General features: G+C 42.7%; 1 protein-coding gene across 3 annotated transcripts; it reads right to left on the reverse strand.

Annotated features, from left to right (window-relative positions):
- Window positions 1-3,585: 3,585 nt before the first annotated feature.
- Window positions 3,586-18,721, reverse strand: LOC117469297 (zinc finger protein 646-like). Of its 3 annotated transcripts, none has more exons than XM_034113719.1 (6): window positions 18,491-18,721; window positions 16,053-16,312; window positions 14,940-15,186; window positions 10,924-11,175; window positions 8,469-8,648; window positions 3,586-5,251 (listed from the first exon to the last, which is right to left on the reverse strand). In XM_034113719.1, exons 1-6 carry the CDS (start codon window positions 18,623-18,625, stop codon window positions 5,084-5,086), a joined length of 1,242 nt encoding a protein of 413 aa, XP_033969610.1. In that variant the 5' UTR covers window positions 18,626-18,721; the 3' UTR covers window positions 3,586-5,083. The 3 variants fall into 3 exon arrangements, with proteins under 3 accessions (XP_033969610.1, XP_033969611.1, XP_033969609.1); XM_034113720.1 differs by having other exon boundaries at window positions 8,517-8,651; XM_034113718.1 differs by having other exon boundaries at window positions 8,469-8,651.
- Window positions 18,722-19,861: the final 1,140 nt, after the last annotated feature.

Raw genomic sequence — 19,861 nt, forward strand, 5'->3', positions numbered from 1 at the left:
AGCGATAGAATTACCAACAAAGAATGACTAACAAAGCACTTGTATACGAATAAAGGACTGGCTTATCTAAAGCCAGTTGAGTAGCACTTGAAATGTTTTGGCTCTATGAAACCTGATGTACTTATATGATTCTGTTTTCTTCAAGTTTGTATCTTCTTGGTCGAATGCACTTATTGTAAGTCGCTTTGGATAAAAGCGTCAGCTAAATGCAATGTAATGTAATGTAATGTTCCAGCTATGGGTGGCTTTTGGACGGGGCCCAGGGCCACGGACTGCCATGGGGCCTCCAAGCCTCAGGCTGCACGTGGTGTGTGGCCCACAACGACGTTAACTGCCCGGGCCCTTAGTGTGCACACCACAAGCTGAACACTATGGCCCCTGGGTGCAGGGTGTGCCTTTGTTGCGGCAAACAAACCCAACCTGTAGAGACAGGGGCCAGTGTTTAGAGAAGGGCCTGACTACGGATGTGTGGGTGAAAAATCATGAAAATAAACTTCAGTTGGCAACTGTGACGGAAACCAAAAGATTGAATAATTAAACAAGCACCTGAACTGTAATCAAGGAGTCCCCCGCTCTTCAGAAGTTATGTTCAAGTGTTCATTGTTTCATATTTCATGAATGGGAAGAGGCTCAGCAGGAAGTCACTCTTTGTTCTTCCAAACAGTTCATCCACACCTGCCTCTGTTGGTATGTGCAGTCATGGAGATTGTTCCTGAGACAAATTGGACAGTGTTTTATCAAGTTGTACTTTAATGAATATTAGAAACATTCAATTTTAAGTAGCTATTCAACTGAATACCTTTTTAAACATCTCTCTAAAATGATCATGTTCCCTCCCTTTATCATTTGAGTGCATGCTTCATTTCTTTCTTTTTGAAATGATATGATAAAGACCACAAGCTAGGAAACACGTGTTTAAATGTAGGATACTTCTATTCTAATCTGTTACCTAAGTAAAAGTCATAATAATCTAGTCAAAGTGAACAAGTATCATCAGAAAATGTACTAAGGGCAAAACAAGTTGGCTGATTAAGCCTTTTAGCTATTATAATATTGGATTACTACTTCTATTCTATTTACATGTATATAGACTTTTTGCACTACTTTTTATTTTGTATTTTATTATATATGTTGGATTGTTGGAGGAGCTCAGGTCAGAAGAATTTCATTGCCATTTCTACACTGTAGCTTTATGACATTAAAACCTTTGAATCTTTGAAACAGTGTATCATATAATATAACATCAACATAACTCATAGATTAATAAGTCACTAAAATAGCCCAATTCAGTCTTGAGTACAAATAACTTCCTAGCAATGACATTGTAAGCATTTTGTAGACTTAACACAAAGAAATTCCAACACAAAACCACAATAGAACAAATATATTACAAATATGCAATAACAGCTACATCATGTGAATTCGAATTATATCAGGAAAAAAAATAGTCTACTTTAAATGTAATAATCAGCTGAATAATAACCTTAACAAAAAATAAGAAAATGAAATAACAAGAGATTGAGATTTAATAAACGATATTAAGTGTTTTTTCTTGTAGAATGTTTTTTTAAATGGATATGGAAGTAGCATTTTAGGAGGAACAAGTGTAATACTGAAAGGCAGCTATAGATTATTGTAATTAGTACTTCACATGCAGTCAATAGATAGCCTGCAAAACTCCTTTAGCAGAATTAGCCTATTTTATAGTAATTCAGTTGTTCTTTAAGTCTGGTTTTTAAAGTGTAATGCTAATGTTGTTGAAGGCTGCACAGTAAATATAAGAACTGAATTATCCTTGTCTCCTATTGTCCGGAACACTACCGCCCCCCACCGGTGTGAGGCGGGCCACTACACCCGGGGCGGGCCTGGCAGGCCGGGGAGCTGAGGCAGGGGAGGCCGAGGCCTGGGCCTTCTGCCGGGAGGCCTGCTGAAATTAATCGTCGTGAACGAGTAACATACACTTTTAGTTTGAAACGAATGTTTTTCAAAGTAATTTGATTTATGGAGGCCCAAATATTCAATCTTCTTAGTCAGAGTTTAATTCAACCTTAAAGTAATAATTCTCTGCTTTCATTTATTTGCTTGTTATTAATCAAATTATATTATCAAAATTAATATAACCAAATGACACATTTTTGCACAGGAAATATTTGCTTTTTAAAACTTCCATTGACATATTTCGCGGGATGCAAAGTGTTTCCGGTATGCGCACCGCGTTTAGGATATTAATTAACGCACGCATTGTTACAATATTATTACAATTATAATGAGTCACTAATCACTACAGCCCGCGGGTCAGAGCAGTGTTAGGGACCGAGCCCCGGTAGAAGCACCGGGCCGGGCCTCAGAGGCCCTGAAAGGAGCCCTGCCGTCGGACATGAAAATGATTGTTTATTAATAACAAGCAATGATACTGAAACTACGTCTCGTGCACCGACACGCGGATATTAATTCACAGTAAACCGCACGGCAGTGTCGCGCGGCCGAACACTTCAGAGCCTTTAAACGAGCCGGAAACCGCGCGCGGGTCGCTCCATTCATTCCTATGAAATCTCAATTAATGCACGTTCCCGCCACGCGCACGCGGCTTGTTGAGATATTTGGACTTCACGTGATTAACTTGACGAAACATGTCATGTCATTAAATACAATTTGAATCTATTATTAACAATTATAAGCCGCAATGACGAGTCCACCAAAGCTGTCTGCACTAAAATAACCCTCCTGGGGGGCGAGTGTGGCCCCCCTGATGCAGGTCAGGCTACACTGTCACAAACACAACCTCCACTATTTGAACATTTCCTGTTTCACAGAGGATTAAAGGGGATGCTTTTGAAAGCTCTAAAAACAAGGATAATTCTGAATCCCCGGATGTAGACCAATATGTAACACTGATGATGTTGAGATTAATCAATTTCTATGTATACATCATATTAGTTCACAGCACTTCAATCTGTCATCACCTCGTCATGTAATATATAAGGTTGAAAAAGAAACAAACGTTTATTTATCAGTTTGTAGAAAACTGTGCTTTAATTTTGACCTGGAAACTAGATGTACAGTTCCTAAATAATGACCTAATGGGTGTCCTGATGATAGGCTGTAGTTTGACTTTTTGATTGAACAAATATTTTGGCTCCATTTCCATCATCACCGACACGAGCGCCAAGCACTCTTCATCACAGAGAACAGGGAGGATCAGCGCTGTAGTCTCAAAGATTTGATCAGGTTCTTATTCAATTCGATATGAGGTCAATTAAATATGTCGCCCTCTGGTGGCTGGAACAGAACGTCAAACCAGTGTCAACAGAAAAAAAAAAGAGGCCACTTTTCAGGTCAATTTACTTGCTTTTCTGGAGCTTTTTTGTCCTCATCAGATCATTGGATGTTCAGTTTGTAGGGAACCATATATAGGGTCTCTACTCTGCACTCTTCATGGCGGGATCTCGCAAACAGATGCTATCCATATCCATGTAAAATACCTGCATGCATCTTTTCATTTTACAGAAAGAAAGTATTTTAATTTAGAAAACAACACTAGCTACTGGGATTAGATCGTGGTCTATATAGGAGAAGCAGCCCTGATGGTGATAATAATAAAACATTTTATTTGTATAGCACTTTTCTAAATACTCAAAGACACTTTACAAGGAGAGAGAAAGCAACGATGAAAACATGTCATGAATAAAAATAGAAACAACTTTAAAAAGAGAAAATACAATGTCAGTAGAATTGTGGGTATTTCAGTGAACACCGTGTTAGCGAGATAACGTAACAGAACTACATATTGGAAACATGATTAAACTGTTATTCATTAAACGGACCGTTTTACATGATTCACCTCATCTTTTAATTGGAGTTATCTGGCCAGTTGTGATTGGCTGTTTGTTGAGACACCTCACAGGAAGTTGTGAGACGCAGGCAGGACGTTTTCTGAAAGGGAAAGCAACACTGGAGGGTGTGTTAGGGGGGAGTGTATTTTGGCCACTGAAGCTTCCGGTGCAGCCGTGGTGATCGTGTGTGTGTGTGTCGTGATGGGGGGGGGGGGGTGGGGGATGTAAGGCAGTGTGACATCCTTACAGCCCACACAGCTTGAGATAGGGGGGGGGGTAGGACAGTAATAATTATACAGCACTTTTCTTAAAGTGCTTCTTAAACATGTTAACAGTCAGTTTGGAACAAAAGGGATGGAGAAGTGAATGTTCTGGATGTGATTCCCAGCCAACAGGTTATTAAAACTACAATAACAACAAGCCACCACGTCAGGAAAAAGAGTGAGCTTCAGTTGTGTTAAAGAAGGAAACCGTGCCAAACTAGTCCTTGTGGCGGGAAGCGATGAGGTCCTTTAAACAGCAGGGCTTCAGTCTTCACGTGAAGAGGGGCCCCACTGCACACATGTTGTCAGCGGGGCCCCTTCCTCGAGGGGTCCCTGCTGTGGAAAACGGCTTTTAGTCATGACACCCCCAAACGTACAATATACACAAACTTCATTCTGGAGCAAGTAACAAAGAAAAGTTTCCCTTTCTCTTTCCAGAGCCTTATCTGACTAAATGTTGGGTTTATGTTCAGAAACATAAGTGAGGGGAGAATTTTGTCACATTACTCGACATTTTGGCGCCCTGGAATGTTCAGATTCAGACTGGTCTGGATCTGAATCCCTCGTCGTTCAGGGTTTGGAATGCTATCTTAATAGAAAATAGCCTTTTGTTTAACATGGAAAAAAAGGGGAAGGGGTGGGGAGAGACAATATTCATAATGGGAAGGATAGATACGTTCATAACTAGAGTGGGGGGGGGGAAGAATGGGGGACAGAAAGTCTTAGTGAGAGGACAGACATTTTAACTTATATCCAGTACATGGCATAGATCATACATGAGGGGCAAGGCAACACATTTTAACCTAACTACTCAGTAATCAATCTCAACTAGTTCTCATGGGGTGGGGTCCCTGTCCCCGAGCCCAGAGGAGGGGTGAGGCGCTGGAGGGGCGTCCAAAGTCCTCCCCTCCTTGATGCTGGGTCCAACAGGGGGTAGGGGGAGGGTGTGTGGGGGTGTTGGAGGGGGGGGGGGGCTGCAGGTCCCTCTCATTGATTGTAGAGAGAGCGCTGCTCCCACGGCATGGCCTGGATGCTGCGCGGCACGGGGGAGGGCTTCAGTGTGGGCGCGCCGTTCGGATGGAGGGAGTGGCCGATGGGGTTGATGGTGGTGAGGGGCCGCTGGGGGGCCAGAGAGAAAGTGTCCTGGTGCTTCGGCTGCAGAGGGGGGAGAAGGGGAGGAACGTCAAATACCAGTCACAGCAGAGACATCTCAGATGAAATAGCAATGTGACACACAGAGACACACACAGATAAAACAGGCAGGTGTAGTTAGAGATGGAGCTGCACGCGCCTGAGCAACACTATCTAAATTAATCATATAGAGTAGGGTTCATCAAATAATGTTACAATATTACCTCATATGTTACAAATAAAACACAGAGTTCAATGAGTATAATTGTTAGGTGTTAGTTTATAACATATTTTCTACAATATGAAAAAGACTAGTGTTTGTAGTGCCAGTTCAGCAGCTGGTTATCCCATTGAACTTGATTTGGTTTAAAGTCGTTTTTCTTCATTATTAAAGAGAAGGTCCACATGACATTGTGAGCATATATTCCTGTTCCTACATTAGTGTTCGGTCAGCGACTTGGGGTCAGATTCTTGCACTCTGATCTGATGACATACATTTGACTTCACACTAAAACCTGTTGGATTCGCTGACTAACAATAAGATCTGAGGAATCCAAGTGGTACATTAAACTTGATAGCTCTTGATTTTTAAACTTTTTTTCAGTGTTGCTAATGTGATCAAATATGAAGACTCGTGTGCAGCCCCAACTCCAACGTGCACCACCGAGCTAAGAGAGTGACAGGTGCGAAAGGGTGAAAGGCGGGACTAGGTTAGCAGGACAGCCCTAGGTTAGTGTGCTACTGTCAGGTCAGAGCCCGAGCTACACCCGGAGAAACCCGGAGACTGAGTGGGGGAGGGGCTTTGAGAGCTGTGCAGGGATGGTGTAATTTTGGAGGTTGACACAGCAGTTAATACATTTTGCAGATTATAAGATCTGTCGCAAACACACGTTTCTGATACTTACACGTTTTGTTCAGCAGGATAATCTCCACATATTAACACCACTTCTATAGTATTTGAAGCTTAAATACATCGGCAAAAGAATGCTAAAAAGGCTAGGCTGCATCACAATCAAATGACTTCACGTCACGACACGACCGCTAAGCTAAAGGAGGATAACCCCGGGATTCCACCGGGTCCGTCTGCGCCGCGGTTTTGTTCCGACCTCCTACAGCGTCAAACCCCACCGGGCGCGTTTCAGAAGCGGAGCGTCTTGTCTGCCGGCTCGCAGTTTTTGTTGATTTGGGCATATTTCCTGGACAGGCTACTTTGTACAGACAAAGTTAATAATAATTGTAATAGTCCAGTTACAAACGACATGAATCAAAGATGTGTTGCTGCTGTATTTTAGTGGTAAAAAAATGCATTCATCATTATAATTATTCTATAGGCTATATATAATTTGCACAGTGCCTGTAAACCGGAGGAGAACGCTGGCACTTATTCTCCTACTTGAAAGACTACGGAGGGATAGGGTCTGCAAAATTAGTTTATTTTGGGGATTGACTGGATGCTCTGATCGTTCCACTTCCTGCCCAGCGCTATGCAACACCTCGGGTCTCGCGTCGAAAATAGACCAGCCGCGTACTTTTAGCGGAGCCCAACGCCGAGACGGTTCTGGGACGCTTCTGGGACTATTCTGAGCCGTAACACGGTGCGTCTGGTGGAATAACACGCATTGACTGAAGTGGCCGCGATCGTTGTGCACGCGGCGGCGCAGCGCAGACGGACCCGGTGGAATCCCGGGGTAAGGCTAAGGCGGCGTTTGGTAGTCTTAAGTAGTCCAAAATTATGAATGATTTAAGGGTTAAGGACTCCTTCAAGCACCCCTCTTTATTCTCCTATAATCTGGTATTAGTATTTGGACAGGCTAATTCATGGCAGCTAGAGAACAACATATGTGCTCCTCTCTTGTAAACATACAAGAAGATACAATAAGATAACGTATCTGCATCTGCTGACAAGTCAGGGGGCTGCTAATACCGCATGAAGCTTCTGTGAGTCTTAAGAAAAGAGGTTGCTAGTAAGTGTCTAGATGAGACTACTAAACGCCTTCATGCTGAACATTAGCCACCTTTAGCTTATCGATGGTGATGGGAAGTCATGTGACCTTGCTGTAGTTCCTTTATAGAGTGCCACAGTGACGCGTCCTAAAACCCGGAAGTAAACTCCTTCCGGTTCCTTCGTCAAAAACGCAATGCAATTTCTCCATAGGATTTTGAAAAATAGCTGGAAATAAGGTCTGTGGTTGACACACATTTAAGAGACAGATCACGTTTTGTTCAGCCGGATAATCTCCACATGTCTACCCTACTTTTATAATTTTCTAATCATAAATCTAGTCGCCAGAAGCAAAATGCTAACGTTATGCTATAAACGAACTACAGCAGGGTCGCTGCTTCAACGTCACGCCAACTTAAGATCCATATTCAAACATACAGATTCTAAATGGTACAAGTTGAAGCTTTTGTTTGAACAGTTTGCAGGAGGCAGGTACTTGCTTTCAAGCAGAACAGGGCAAACAAACTTAGCGGGAGTGTTTACGTGCTCGGTAAACGAAGCGGCCTGGACAACTTCTGTAGTCCTATTCAGCCACATGTTAACAACCATCGTTTTTCAGACACGTAAACTCTTCAAAAATCACCAGCGGGGTCACTGCTGATGTATTTAATGTCGTAGAACAAAACGTGATCTGTCTCTTCAATGTGTCTCAAACACAGACCTTATTTCAAGCTATTTTCCAAAATCCCATGGAGAAATTGCATTGTTTTTTGGCGAGGGAACCGGAAGTGATAAAATACTAACTTACTTCCGGGTTTTAGGACGCGTCACTGTGGCACTCTATAGCCTAGCGTTAGCTTTTTACTCCTGGCTATTACGAGATGTATTTTTTTAGCATTACATTAGCTTCTGTCGACTGCAGTCATCTTTTAACTTTTATTTAAGTGGTGTATATATGTAGAGATTATTCTGCTGATGTATCATTAACGTGTGTTTGCCACAGATCTTACTTTTAGCAATATTCAACGGGGTCGGCCTACAAAAATAAGTCATTGCTGCACCACTTTATTTCCATCTTGGCTCCTAATATTTGAAATGAAAGCAGCAGACTAAGAGCCTAACACTGTGCCCCCCTCAGACAGCAGAATCTCTAAAGGAGGAAAGACCAGAGCTGAGAGCAGAGGCTCTGCTGGACAGACATGTTAGTCCTCTCTCCTGGTGTTAGTAGGCAGACAGAGAGCAGGAAGCTAGGAAGCCAGCGGGAGTGGGCGGCGAGTGGGGGGGGGTTCTCTCTCCTACCATGGGGTTGGCGCTCAGCCTAGTGTATCCCGAGCTCATCTCCTTTACCTCAGGCACCAGGGGCTGGAGCAGGGAGTAGGAGGAGGACGGGGGGGCACTGGAGGAGGAGATGTGTTTGTTGGAGGAGGAGCTCCTCATGCTCTGCTGGCTGCTCTGAGAGGAGACGGAGCTGGGGCGGCCCTGCTGGAACACAGAGACCCACACTCAGTACAACACAACCACTAACATGTACCTAGTCAAAGAAAAATATCTATACGTTCAGGTATTGCAATATTATGTTTTGGGATACTGAATACATTTTTCAAAAACACTAAATAATTAGCAGTTTACATCAGGGCTTTGCTCATACATGCAGCTAAACCATTTCTATTTGCTGACCTTTGCTTCTCTGTGTGTGTATGTGTCATTTTCCCACCCTCAATTTAATATCGGAATATGAGTCATAAAACCTGGAAATTAGTTTGGTTTTCTCAGCACATCTAATTCCCTCGTTGGGGATGGTTTTTTAGAAAGAGTTTTTGGTTTGATTCCCAAATAAAGTCTGTGGTTAATACACGCTTACATTTTTTTACGTTGTATTCTAAGACATCAAATATGTGAGTAAATACCCCACTGGTGAATGTCTAAAAAATGTATTAAAAACAGTTGCTAACAAGTGGCTAAATGACACTAAACGTAATGACACCAAACATTAGCTACCTTTAGCCTAGCGTGACGTCATGTGACCTTGCTGTAGTTCCTTTATAGCCTAGCGTTAGCTTTTCACTTCTGGCGATAGCATTAACGCATCAATATTTCAAAAAAATATGATTTTTTCTCAGATATTCCAAAATCCAATGGATAAAAAAAAAAAAAAGAAGAAAAGTCACAATAGGCGCTTTCACACCGGAGTACTTTTCCCAGGAATAGTTCCGATAGTTCCTGGGATTTTGCGTTCACACCAAAAAGATCTGGAACTAGAACTTTTTTTGCTAACCTTTTCCCCCCTTTTCAGTCCCTGCTAGAGAGGGACTTTCCTGGGGAGAAAAAGGTTCCAATTTCTGATTGGCTGGGCGAATTGCAAACCACGCCCGGTAAAACTCGGAAAAGTTTTTGTGAAGCCGCCATTTTCTTTGCTCGCATTAGCATTATTAGCATTAGCCCAGCGCACCAACGGAGAGAGACTAACTTATGGCAACACAAAATAAAACATGGGAGCAGTGGAGATGAGGAGGTGTCGGCGTTCTGGCGATTTACTCGGAAGGCTTCAGTAGAAGCTGCTGGGAGTCCCAGCAGCTTCTACTGAAGACAGTCCCCAACTCGGGGGACTTCCGGCCGGGGGACTTCGGGTGGCAGTATACGCCGTGAAGTTGTTTGCGGCCTGCCAGTAAACCCAAAGCAGAAGAAGACGAAGAAGTGACGTCAGCGGCTCCCTCAGGGACTTATTCCTGGGGTAGTATCCATAGTAACGCAGTGTAGGCGGAGCCATGACGTCATCTTCAATGCGAAACACAAAAACAACATCAGCCGTTAGCTGTTAGCCCTCAGAGCTCACAGCTCCTCATATCTGTTCAGAAACTAGACAAAAGTTAAACAAGTACAAACCACAGACTGCCTGTGTCATGGTGAATACAATCGCTGGTTTATTTATGTCTGTATAGGCCGTTGTTGTGAGTGTGGACGGTCGGAGCATATACAACGTTACCTTAGCCAATCTCCATTTAGAAAACACACATTTTAAAAGGTTTTTCGCCTGCCATCTGTCTGCAGACTTGTCAAAGCATTAATTCATGGTTTCTACTAACCGGTATCAGTATGTTGTTACTTCGGCATCATTTTGAAACGTGTATTACAATTAAATCACGGTCAAATATGTTCATTTTGTTGTAGTTGCCAGCGATTCTCTCACTAGTTTAGCATACTCAGCCCGGTTGTTGGCCCGGTAAGAACCTCGATTTTGTGAAAAAGTACCCACTAGCCGGAACTACGCCTAGTGGAAACGCAACCAAAAACAGGCCGGGCACGGCGCGCTTAAACCGCGCTCTAGTGGAAATGCGTAATTAGTTCTGGGAACTATTCCTGGGAAAAGTACTTGGTGTGAAAGCGCCTATTGGGTTTTTGTCGAGGGAGCCCTTCCAGATGTGCCCGCTAAAATACGTCATAACTGCACCACTATATTTAGAGAAAATATCAATATTGAATGTTTTACTGGACAATAAAATACTGCAGTGCTATTTCCGACACAAAACGGCCAGACCCTACATCGGAAGAATCACATGGTCAGATACAAGAGGACTTAACCAGAAAAGAAGTATTCATTGCATTTAGTGTAACTAGTGCAGCAAACAGAAAGGCTGGAACCGGGTTTTAGCTTTCCGAGCGCCAACCTGTAGAATCACTATATATTGAGTGGTAAACCCTGTGGTATGGGAGGGCAGTACCCAGCCCTAGAGTTAAGGTTTCCTCTCCTCCATACCTGGTGGGGGTCCGGCTGGCTGCCCACGCCTCCCTGGGACATGGGGGAGACGCAGTGGGGGGGCAGAGGTTCCTGCTGGCCGTGTCCCCCGTGCTGCGGCTGCATCATGGAGTTAGCGCTGTTCTGCTGCTGCTGCTGCTGCTGCTGCTGCAGCTGCTGTTGCTGCTGCTGCTGCTGCTGCTGACGGCGGTGGTTGGAGTAGTTGGCACGACGACCACCACCAGCAGCCCCACCTCCACCTGTAGCTCCGGACTGGAGGGGGGGGAAGAGAGACATTTGATAAATCATATGTCTTTAGTAATGCACACAGAAGATATAGAGCGGAGGACCGGTGACGAATGAATGTGATGAGTCAGGTCCTTGAGCCAATCAGTGCAAAGCCCTACAGACTCCTGACCTTCCACTAGCCTTTAGTCAACCTGGAATGTGAGGGATGGAGTACACACAAACAGAAACACTCACACAAAGCTAGAAATTATTCAGGCCATCAACTCCTTTGCTACCAAGAATCCAAACGATCTTCTGTAACCGTGACAACTATAAAAGTAGCTTGCCTTGTCAGCTTGTCCTCTCACCCCGACACCTTTACATTGGTGTTAAAGCCTAATCATGCCACTGACCATTTAAAGCTACACTAGTCCTTTAAACTTTAGCGTTAATCTTGAGAGAATGTTTACAGTTAACAGGCGAGGTTTCCTGTCAAGCCAAAGTGATATTACAAGTGAACTGAAACTAATCCAGTTTCCCAATGTGTACAGTAGAACACCAAATGGAGAGAAAACAAGTTCCCTAACCCCATTTTTTAAAAAGTTTTTTTTTTTTTTAAGTACAATGGACTAAACACATTTTCAGTACATTAAAAACAGACATTTGGTCCGAGAACAGACTGGCACCTCACCTTCCCGATGTATTTGACTGTTGATCTTGTTCTCCACCTCCACATTGGAGGTGTGTAGGGATTTGCTCCCAGCCAGTATAGATAGGAAAAATGATCATTTCCACTGATATGAGATTTCAATGTCACATGAGCACGAGTCTTATTTTTTTTATGATGGCCGTGATGCTTATTCATTTGCAGAGTGATTTTCACTTTCAATTTTCAAAACCACTCATTTTGATAAACTGGATGGTCAAACCAACAGATATCATATAATCAGACACCCATCAATAAAGTGGTGCATATATTTGTAGCCCGACCCGGAACTGAGAATTGCATGGGTTCCTTTGATTTTTCCTGTGATTTTGGAATATTGCAAAGAAAATAAGATCTGTTGCTAACATGTTATTTATTTGTTTTGTTCAGCAGATTAATCTCCACATATTAACACCACTTTAAGATTTTTTTAAGCGTAAATGCAATAGCCAGAAGTAAAAAGCTAACATAATGCAATAATCAAATTTCACTAGTCACATTGATGCGCATCACCACCGCTAAGCTATAGGCGGCTAATGTTTGGCATGAATACGTTTAGTAGTCTCATTTAGATACTTGTTAGCCAGCTCCGTTTTTTTTAAATGTAAAATCTTTGCAAATTCACCAGTGGGGTATGTACCGACACATTTTATATTTTAGAACAAAAAGGTGAAGGGCTCTTCGGCTCTGACCACAGACCTTATTTCAGGAGTCGAACTTGCTTTAGTTCCTGACCATCACATCTAAAACTTGTGTATAGGTTTGCCCTTTCTCACAGCTACAGTTCCACCTGCTGACGCTACCTTAAACATACACACAACACACACACTCATACACACACATGCCCACTGATGCTCACACCAACCTGGTTTTTGGCCGCGGCGTTGCAGCGGTGCTGGGCCAGGTCCAGCATGGTTCTGTAGCTCTTAAAGCAGGACGGGCAGTTGAACCGGTTCTTATAACCCAACCCCACACACACACACGCACAGACACACACGCACAGACACACATATACATTTGGATTACTATTCCCGAGAGGAAAAATCCACTGAAATGTGTGCCTGCCCTAACCTCTAAACCCTGACTCTTTCCCTAAACTCAGCCTAACCCTGGTCTAACCCTGACTCCACACACACTTTCACTACAGGGGGGGGGGGGGGGTTGGAAAAAGGAGTAAGCTGGTGATCAGACAGAGAGTAAAAAAGGGCTACAATATGTAACGCACTTTTCTCTTACGTAGGGAGAAAAAAACAGTGTTGCACTGCTAGTTTTTCCACGCCTGGCAGAGTAACATTTATAATGTCCAATCCACTAGGAAATGTTAAACTCACCGGCAGGACTGGAGGTCCTCACTGCCGGTGAGTGTTGCTGTGAGTGCTGTCAGACTGAGCAGTGAAGCTCGTTTATACAGAGTTTGACAGCAACACTTCTCTGGTTGGTGTTCATGGTGAAAAACAAATCGAGTGTCAAACAAATAGCAAGTAGCATAAATAGATAACCAAAAGCAAAGGGGCGATGTAGAGCTGGGCGGTATACCGTTTCATACCAAATACCAAGAACTTTATACCGTATGATTTTAATTTTTCATATACCGCAATACCTTTGGAAAAGTGGCGAAGGGTGCTCGAGCGGCAGAGTATTTCAATGTGCACACTGCAGTTTCAGGGGAGGGGGGGGATTTGTTTAGATTTTCAAACGGTGCTTTTGTTGTTAGTTATGTGGTATGCAAAGTTTGCACAATGAAATGGTTTACATTGTGCAACACAAGACTCCTGAGGGCCACTACTGATCAGGTGTTTTTGTGGGGCCAAAACGTATAAATGTAAATACATTTCCAATCATTGAAAAATAAATAAATACTGTGATCATTTGGAGAAATACTCTGAGAAAGACATGAGTTTTTGTCATACCGCCCAGCATTAGGGCGATGCGCGTCTGTTAAAACAACAGCTGTGATTTGTTGAGTCGGAGTGCTTTTCTTTGGAGCAAAGGCTGGGATGAGGCTCTGCCCAGCACCTTTCTGCCAGATAAAGACTCTCCTGGTTATACTAATGTTTACATGGAAGCTGAGGCACAGTGACTAGACCGAGCTCTCTAGCATAGTGCTGCAGAGAGCTGCAGCAGAATAGACTAGACCAAGTGAGACATCCAATGGTCATTATACGCCTCTTTGAAACCCTCCGATCTTTATTAAGGAAAGGAAAACTGTGATTCAAATGTGGTGGGCATTTCAGGTGGCTGCGTTCAACCATTTAACTTTCATGTAAATAAGATCCATCATTTAAACTAATTAAACTGTCCAGACCTCAATATTTTGGAGCTATAGCTGTGTCAGATACACTTTCAATCAACGGGTAACGTTGTGACATTTGTGAAGAATTGTTTCTCAGGGGTATCAGGGTCTCAAATAAGGTATACAAAAGATGCCAACTCTCCAAAAATTGGTAATAGATTTAATGTGTTAATGAAATGTGAGTGTTAAAACCTTGTATTCCACTTTTAAAAGATTGAGAGAGCATTAGAAGCAGGAGCAACCCCATCCTCATCCCCTCTGATAGTAGGAATTGGGGTTCGACATTGTGCAAAAAATTACTTTTGGCACATATTCTGACTGATTTTGCAATTGTGATATGATTCACAACATTGGAGGAATAGATCATTTTGCATCATAAATCTTCCTATTATTGAAAAATACATTAGCATTATATGGTGTGATTTCTTTAAGGGGATCTGTACCAAACAAAGATAGTCTAATTAGTCCACAGAATACCATTTGTAGGTCGGGACATTTCTGCAGCACCACAATACTAGTAATTCCAAATGATAACTCATATTTTGCCTGTAACAAATATTGGACCGACTGTTTTAATATTGCACTAACCCATGTTGCAACTTTGATTACATTTCGATTAGCTGTGCAGGCCTAATAACAATCACATTTAGGAAGTGTTTATGTAACAAAACCACACGCATCCAAATCTTACCATTCAAATAGAAAATATGTAAGCTTTCATGTGGCTGCCATCACACATTGTTGTATTACCAATGCAGCTGGACACACACCCCCCCAGGCCCCCCCACTCTGTCCCAGAGCCCCACCCACCTGGCTGGCGCTAGCGGCGGTGCAGCGGTGCTGGGCCAGCTCCAGCATGGTCCTGAAGCTCTTGCAGCAGGAGGGGCAGTCGAAGCGGTTGGGCCCGTCGTCGTGGATCCTCTGGTGGTTGCGGAGGTACCGGGCCAGGCGGAAGGCCTTCCCACACAGGTCACACATGTAGCGCTTCTGACCGTGGATCCGCATGTGATTGCGCAGGGACATGTAGTTGGTGTAGGGCTTGCTGCAAAAGTCGCACCTATGTTTTGGAGACAAAAAAAATGTGGAGGTTAGAGGGGAAGTTGGTTTAGGCTTTACCTGATGCCCTCGATAATAGTAATCATTAGGGAGTAACAATGCATAGGCCAGTGTGAGCCCTATTTTCTCTCTTCGGCAAATAAGGTGACATGCGCTGATAGCTAGGGGCTGCAAAATGTATTGAAATCGTATAGAAAATTACAATATTGACTAGTGCAACATCCCAATCACGGTAGGCGCAATATATGGTAAGGCTAAGTATGTGAAAATATCTGAATTAATTATTGTAGAGATGCAGAGTAACAAACAATGTGCAACACACTTAATACAAAAAGATCCTCGTTTGGTACAGATCCTCTTAAAAAAAATTGAAATAAAAAAAATCACACCATGATCATATTAGTATATTTGTTCAATTGATAACATTTCAGATATGATCCCTCTATCATGAATCATATTACAATGTAAAACATTGTTCAAACCGTGCAGCCCCATTAATGGCAGCGGCCGATGTTTATCGGTTTCCCAGGACTTTGTAATATAGAAATAATCCTTTTTAATAATGACGCTGGACAAAATCTAAAGGTCGTCTGTTCTTTGAAGCATTAGAACCCTGAATGAGGACGATCCCAGCAACTTCAAAGTAGACAAACACAACCACTGACGGTTGGTACTTCTCGTCGAGTAGGTAGTTGTATTCAAAGTTAGTGTGATGAAAGGATAAAGAGTTATAATAAAGATGTATTTGTTACCTGGCACAAAAGGAGAATAAATAACATCATCCAAACTGTTATTCTAAACATCGCTATTGGATGAAAAAAGTGACATTGGTGCAGCCCCAGTAATCCTCTGTGAGTGAGACCCTACCTGAAGTCTCCGGTCTTGTGGGTGAGCTTGTGGTTGAGCAGGGAGCTGGCGTGCTTGTAGGCGCAGGTGCACATGTCGCACACGTACGGCCTCTCGTCTGACTCCATGTCGTCTGACGCTGACGTGGCTGCTGGGGGGGCCGGAGCCCGGGACTCCAGAGATAGGCTGGAGCTGGAGAGAGACGCTGAGGACAGGCTGGAGCTGGACAGGGCTGCTGAGGACGAGGGCAGCTGATCACACCAGCTGATGGTGGAGCTCGGCTGCAAGAGGAGAGGACAGTGAAGACACAGCAAACATATCAACAAGCCGTTACATTGATTCTTCAACATCCTCCTGGTAGCTCGGAATGTTGATATGAAATGATATATTGCAAAAATATGTATTTCTTGGTGTGTGGAATAGGTTGCTGCTTAAATTGAAGAAACACTAGGTTCATCTGGGGAGATGACGCGAGTGCATTCATCCCTTAACATTTAATCTAAAACATGAAATATGCCTTTACACTGGTGAGTCTTATAATAAATGTGAGAGGTGTAAAGTAAAAGAAACACAGCTCAGCACCATGGACAGCCGCTCATTAGAGACAAGGCCCATAACAGTCAATTGAAGGTCCAATCTGACAACAACTTTAAGCTGTTAAATGTGAAATATAAAGCTTTATTTTTTTATTTCATCCACAAACCGTTGGCTAGCCAGGCTAATCTAACACATTGGCTGCAATCTGTATAATTTGCTACTTGCAGTACATGACAAATAATTGGCCCTGTCATCAGCCGAGAGTCAAGTGTGTTCACACCGCTCTGATGTCAGCAGATAAAGTCTTTCTCTAACAAAGGTTTTTTTAATGGTACAGTGCCATTATGTTTGTTTAGTATTGAGACTGATCACTCAGTGTAACTATAGAACATTATGCAAATTAACAACAACCTAAGAAATTATCTCCATGACTGACCGCCAAAAATTGAGAGACCAATGTGATCTAATGCATCCAATAGAACAGCTCTAACACATATCTATCTTAACAAAGGTTATCATTTCTAGGTTGTTTACACTTTCTGCATTTTCTCTTAGGTTCAGAGATCTGAAATAGCAAAACGAATTATAACTGCATTGTAAATATCAATGATATTGGATGGTTTTTATAAGGAAAATAGGGGGAATGCTCCAGGGGAGACATGTTTTTTTAAATAATATTACTGTTTGTACATACAATCTGCACTTGCACTCTGTTAATACTCTGTCAATACTTACATCTGTATATTGTAGATGTTTTGCTCATTCAATGCTCCCTGTATTGTCAGTTTTTATAATATGCACCTTGTATTTATTTATATTTAGCACATCTTGCATTTCTGGTTGGATACTAACTGCATTTCCTTGGCTTGTACCTGTACTTTGCACAATGAAAATAAAAGTTGAATCTAATGTGATTTAATGACCAGAATAAGCACAAATTGTGTTTAAATGCACATAGGCTGAAGACAGCGGGGCAACATCAGGTGAGTGACACCTGGAAAGTACTGCAAACTCCTGAAATATAAACTTTTGTTTGAGGAATCCCAAACTCATGCTAGGATTTAATTAAGATTCCAGTTAACACTGTGTTATGAAGCTGCTTTAGTGTGACAGAATAAAGCCAAATAGACATAAAATAAGCCTGTAATATATAAATCTAACTCATATCAGTCCATGTGTGCACTGTGCACATAGTGTGTGGGCACAGAGCGACCATGAATGCACCGCACAGTGTGCATCACAAAGAGCGCTTTCAGAGTCCTCCGCGGGGCGTCTTCCGCTCCCGTTTCCTGCGGGGCAGTCTGCTACTGTTTACTTTGCGCTGCTCGATAACAATATTGCAGACCTCATGCAAACAAACCTGCATTCGCTGCTCACATACACCTTCTACGGTTCACTATGTTAGAGCAGACCGTATAAAGTATCGTCTAATGCGAAGCGCTACCTAACAGTAACACGCTGGTTTAACAGCAGGCGAAGGTGTTCGCTAGCCGGACTGTGTTGCCTGGTGTTAGCATTAGCTCGGTGATGCTCCGCTACAATAACATGCATTTTATGCAGCGCTGGGCGCCTCACACAACATATATGTGGCATAGGGCTGGGCATAGATGTTTAATTTCACCAAAGAACTTGTGGCAGATGAAAGAGATACAGTATGTAGGCGCATATTATTATTAGCCACCAAGCTCGGGGGCTAAGAATCAAACTAGGCCGTGAGCCGCTCAGCATGACGGTTGGTCCGTTACCAACAGCTAACGGAGCTAACATAACCTGCAGCTTCACATCACACACTGTTGCTAAACTGGACTTCATGCACTAATTTAACACTTCCGTGTAGAAAGACCATTTGCTTTGTGCTAGTTAGGTAAATAGTTTGACAAAGCTACAGCTCGCTAGCTGGCGATAGGCAGCTGCTTTCTTACTCCGGAGTCGTTGGGATCCTTTTTCCAGAACAATTGAGAGCAGTGGCCGAAAGTCTCTGTCGATGTCACATAATTCACTCCGTTTCGATCCTGAAAGTCTCCGTGTGTGCTGCCGGTATTTGTCCTGGCGTACATCGTCGGTTTTCGGATTATTTGACTTTTTGTGACTGAAAAGAAATAGGGCCGCTTTGTCGGGATCTTCTTCCGAAAAGAAAAATATTTCTTCAGTGAGATGAGCGTTTTGGCGGCGGTCATATCGCAGCACACGGAGCATTACTGCCATCTGCTGGCCTGGAGTGTGCACGCATGGTTTACTCATTCGATATTGTATGAGTGATATCGTTTATTTTTATAAGGTTAATCATGTTTATTTATTGAAGGTTCAATGTGTCATTCACAATGTCATGCCATTTTGTACCGTTTTTTTTCTAAATTAAAGCCATTATTGAGAATGCTTTCCACAAGGCCAAAAAAACTATCAACCTATTTGTGATCACAGAACATGGTATTTAGCTATGCAGATGTGGTTCCCCTTCCTATGTGACATCATGCAGGTCCACCCATGGCTACTGGCTAGAGTACTATCTTTGCAAAGGTGTGCCTTATTTTTGTCCCAGGCCAATCAGAGCACTGGAAAGAGTCTTACAGAGACCGCCTTAAAAGTGAGCCTTTTAGACAGAGGGGGAATACAGTTATGTTTAGAGAGAAAATATGTTTGTTTGTTTTTTTAAACAATAAAGCATGTTAACCTGTTCTTTAAGTAAGTATGCTTCAGTGTGTGGTGACGAACTGCTGGTCTGGTTACTTTGGCTCCACTTGCTTGAGATTAGAGCCCAATTACTGTGGGATACTGCTCCAGGGCCACTGTGGCCCCAAAGGGCCCGCTTCACTGCATATCAATCTGTTTCGGTAACTATCTTAATTTCAATATTGTGGTGCAAGGAGTCTAACATGTGACATATTAACCAGCTTGAGCTTAGTGGCTAACGGTCATGTGACCGTCATCCATAATGCTATCCATCTACTTCTTTCAATTGAATTATCGCTTTCACTATTATTAAAGTAGGGTTAATATGTTGAGATTATCCTGCTGAACAAAACATGTAAGTATCATAAACATGTGTTGGCCACAGATCCTATTTTCTGCAATATTCCAAATTGAATAGAAGAATCTATTGTTTTGTTGAGGGAGCGCTTGCGATGCTAACTTTTAGTTCGGCCCACACAAATACGTCATCACTACAGGACTTTATTGTGTAAATGTACAGTTAAACTGAGACATTTTAAATGTTATTTGTAACACCTGTGCTTGTATATGACAAGTAAAATGTCTGCTATGAAAAAGGCCTTTAACCATAGCTGCTGTATTTG

This window comes from Trematomus bernacchii, unplaced genomic scaffold (genome assembly GCF_902827165.1).
Source record: "Trematomus bernacchii unplaced genomic scaffold, fTreBer1.1, whole genome shotgun sequence".
In the NCBI taxonomy this organism is placed as follows: Eukaryota; Metazoa; Chordata; class Actinopteri; order Perciformes; family Nototheniidae; genus Trematomus; species Trematomus bernacchii.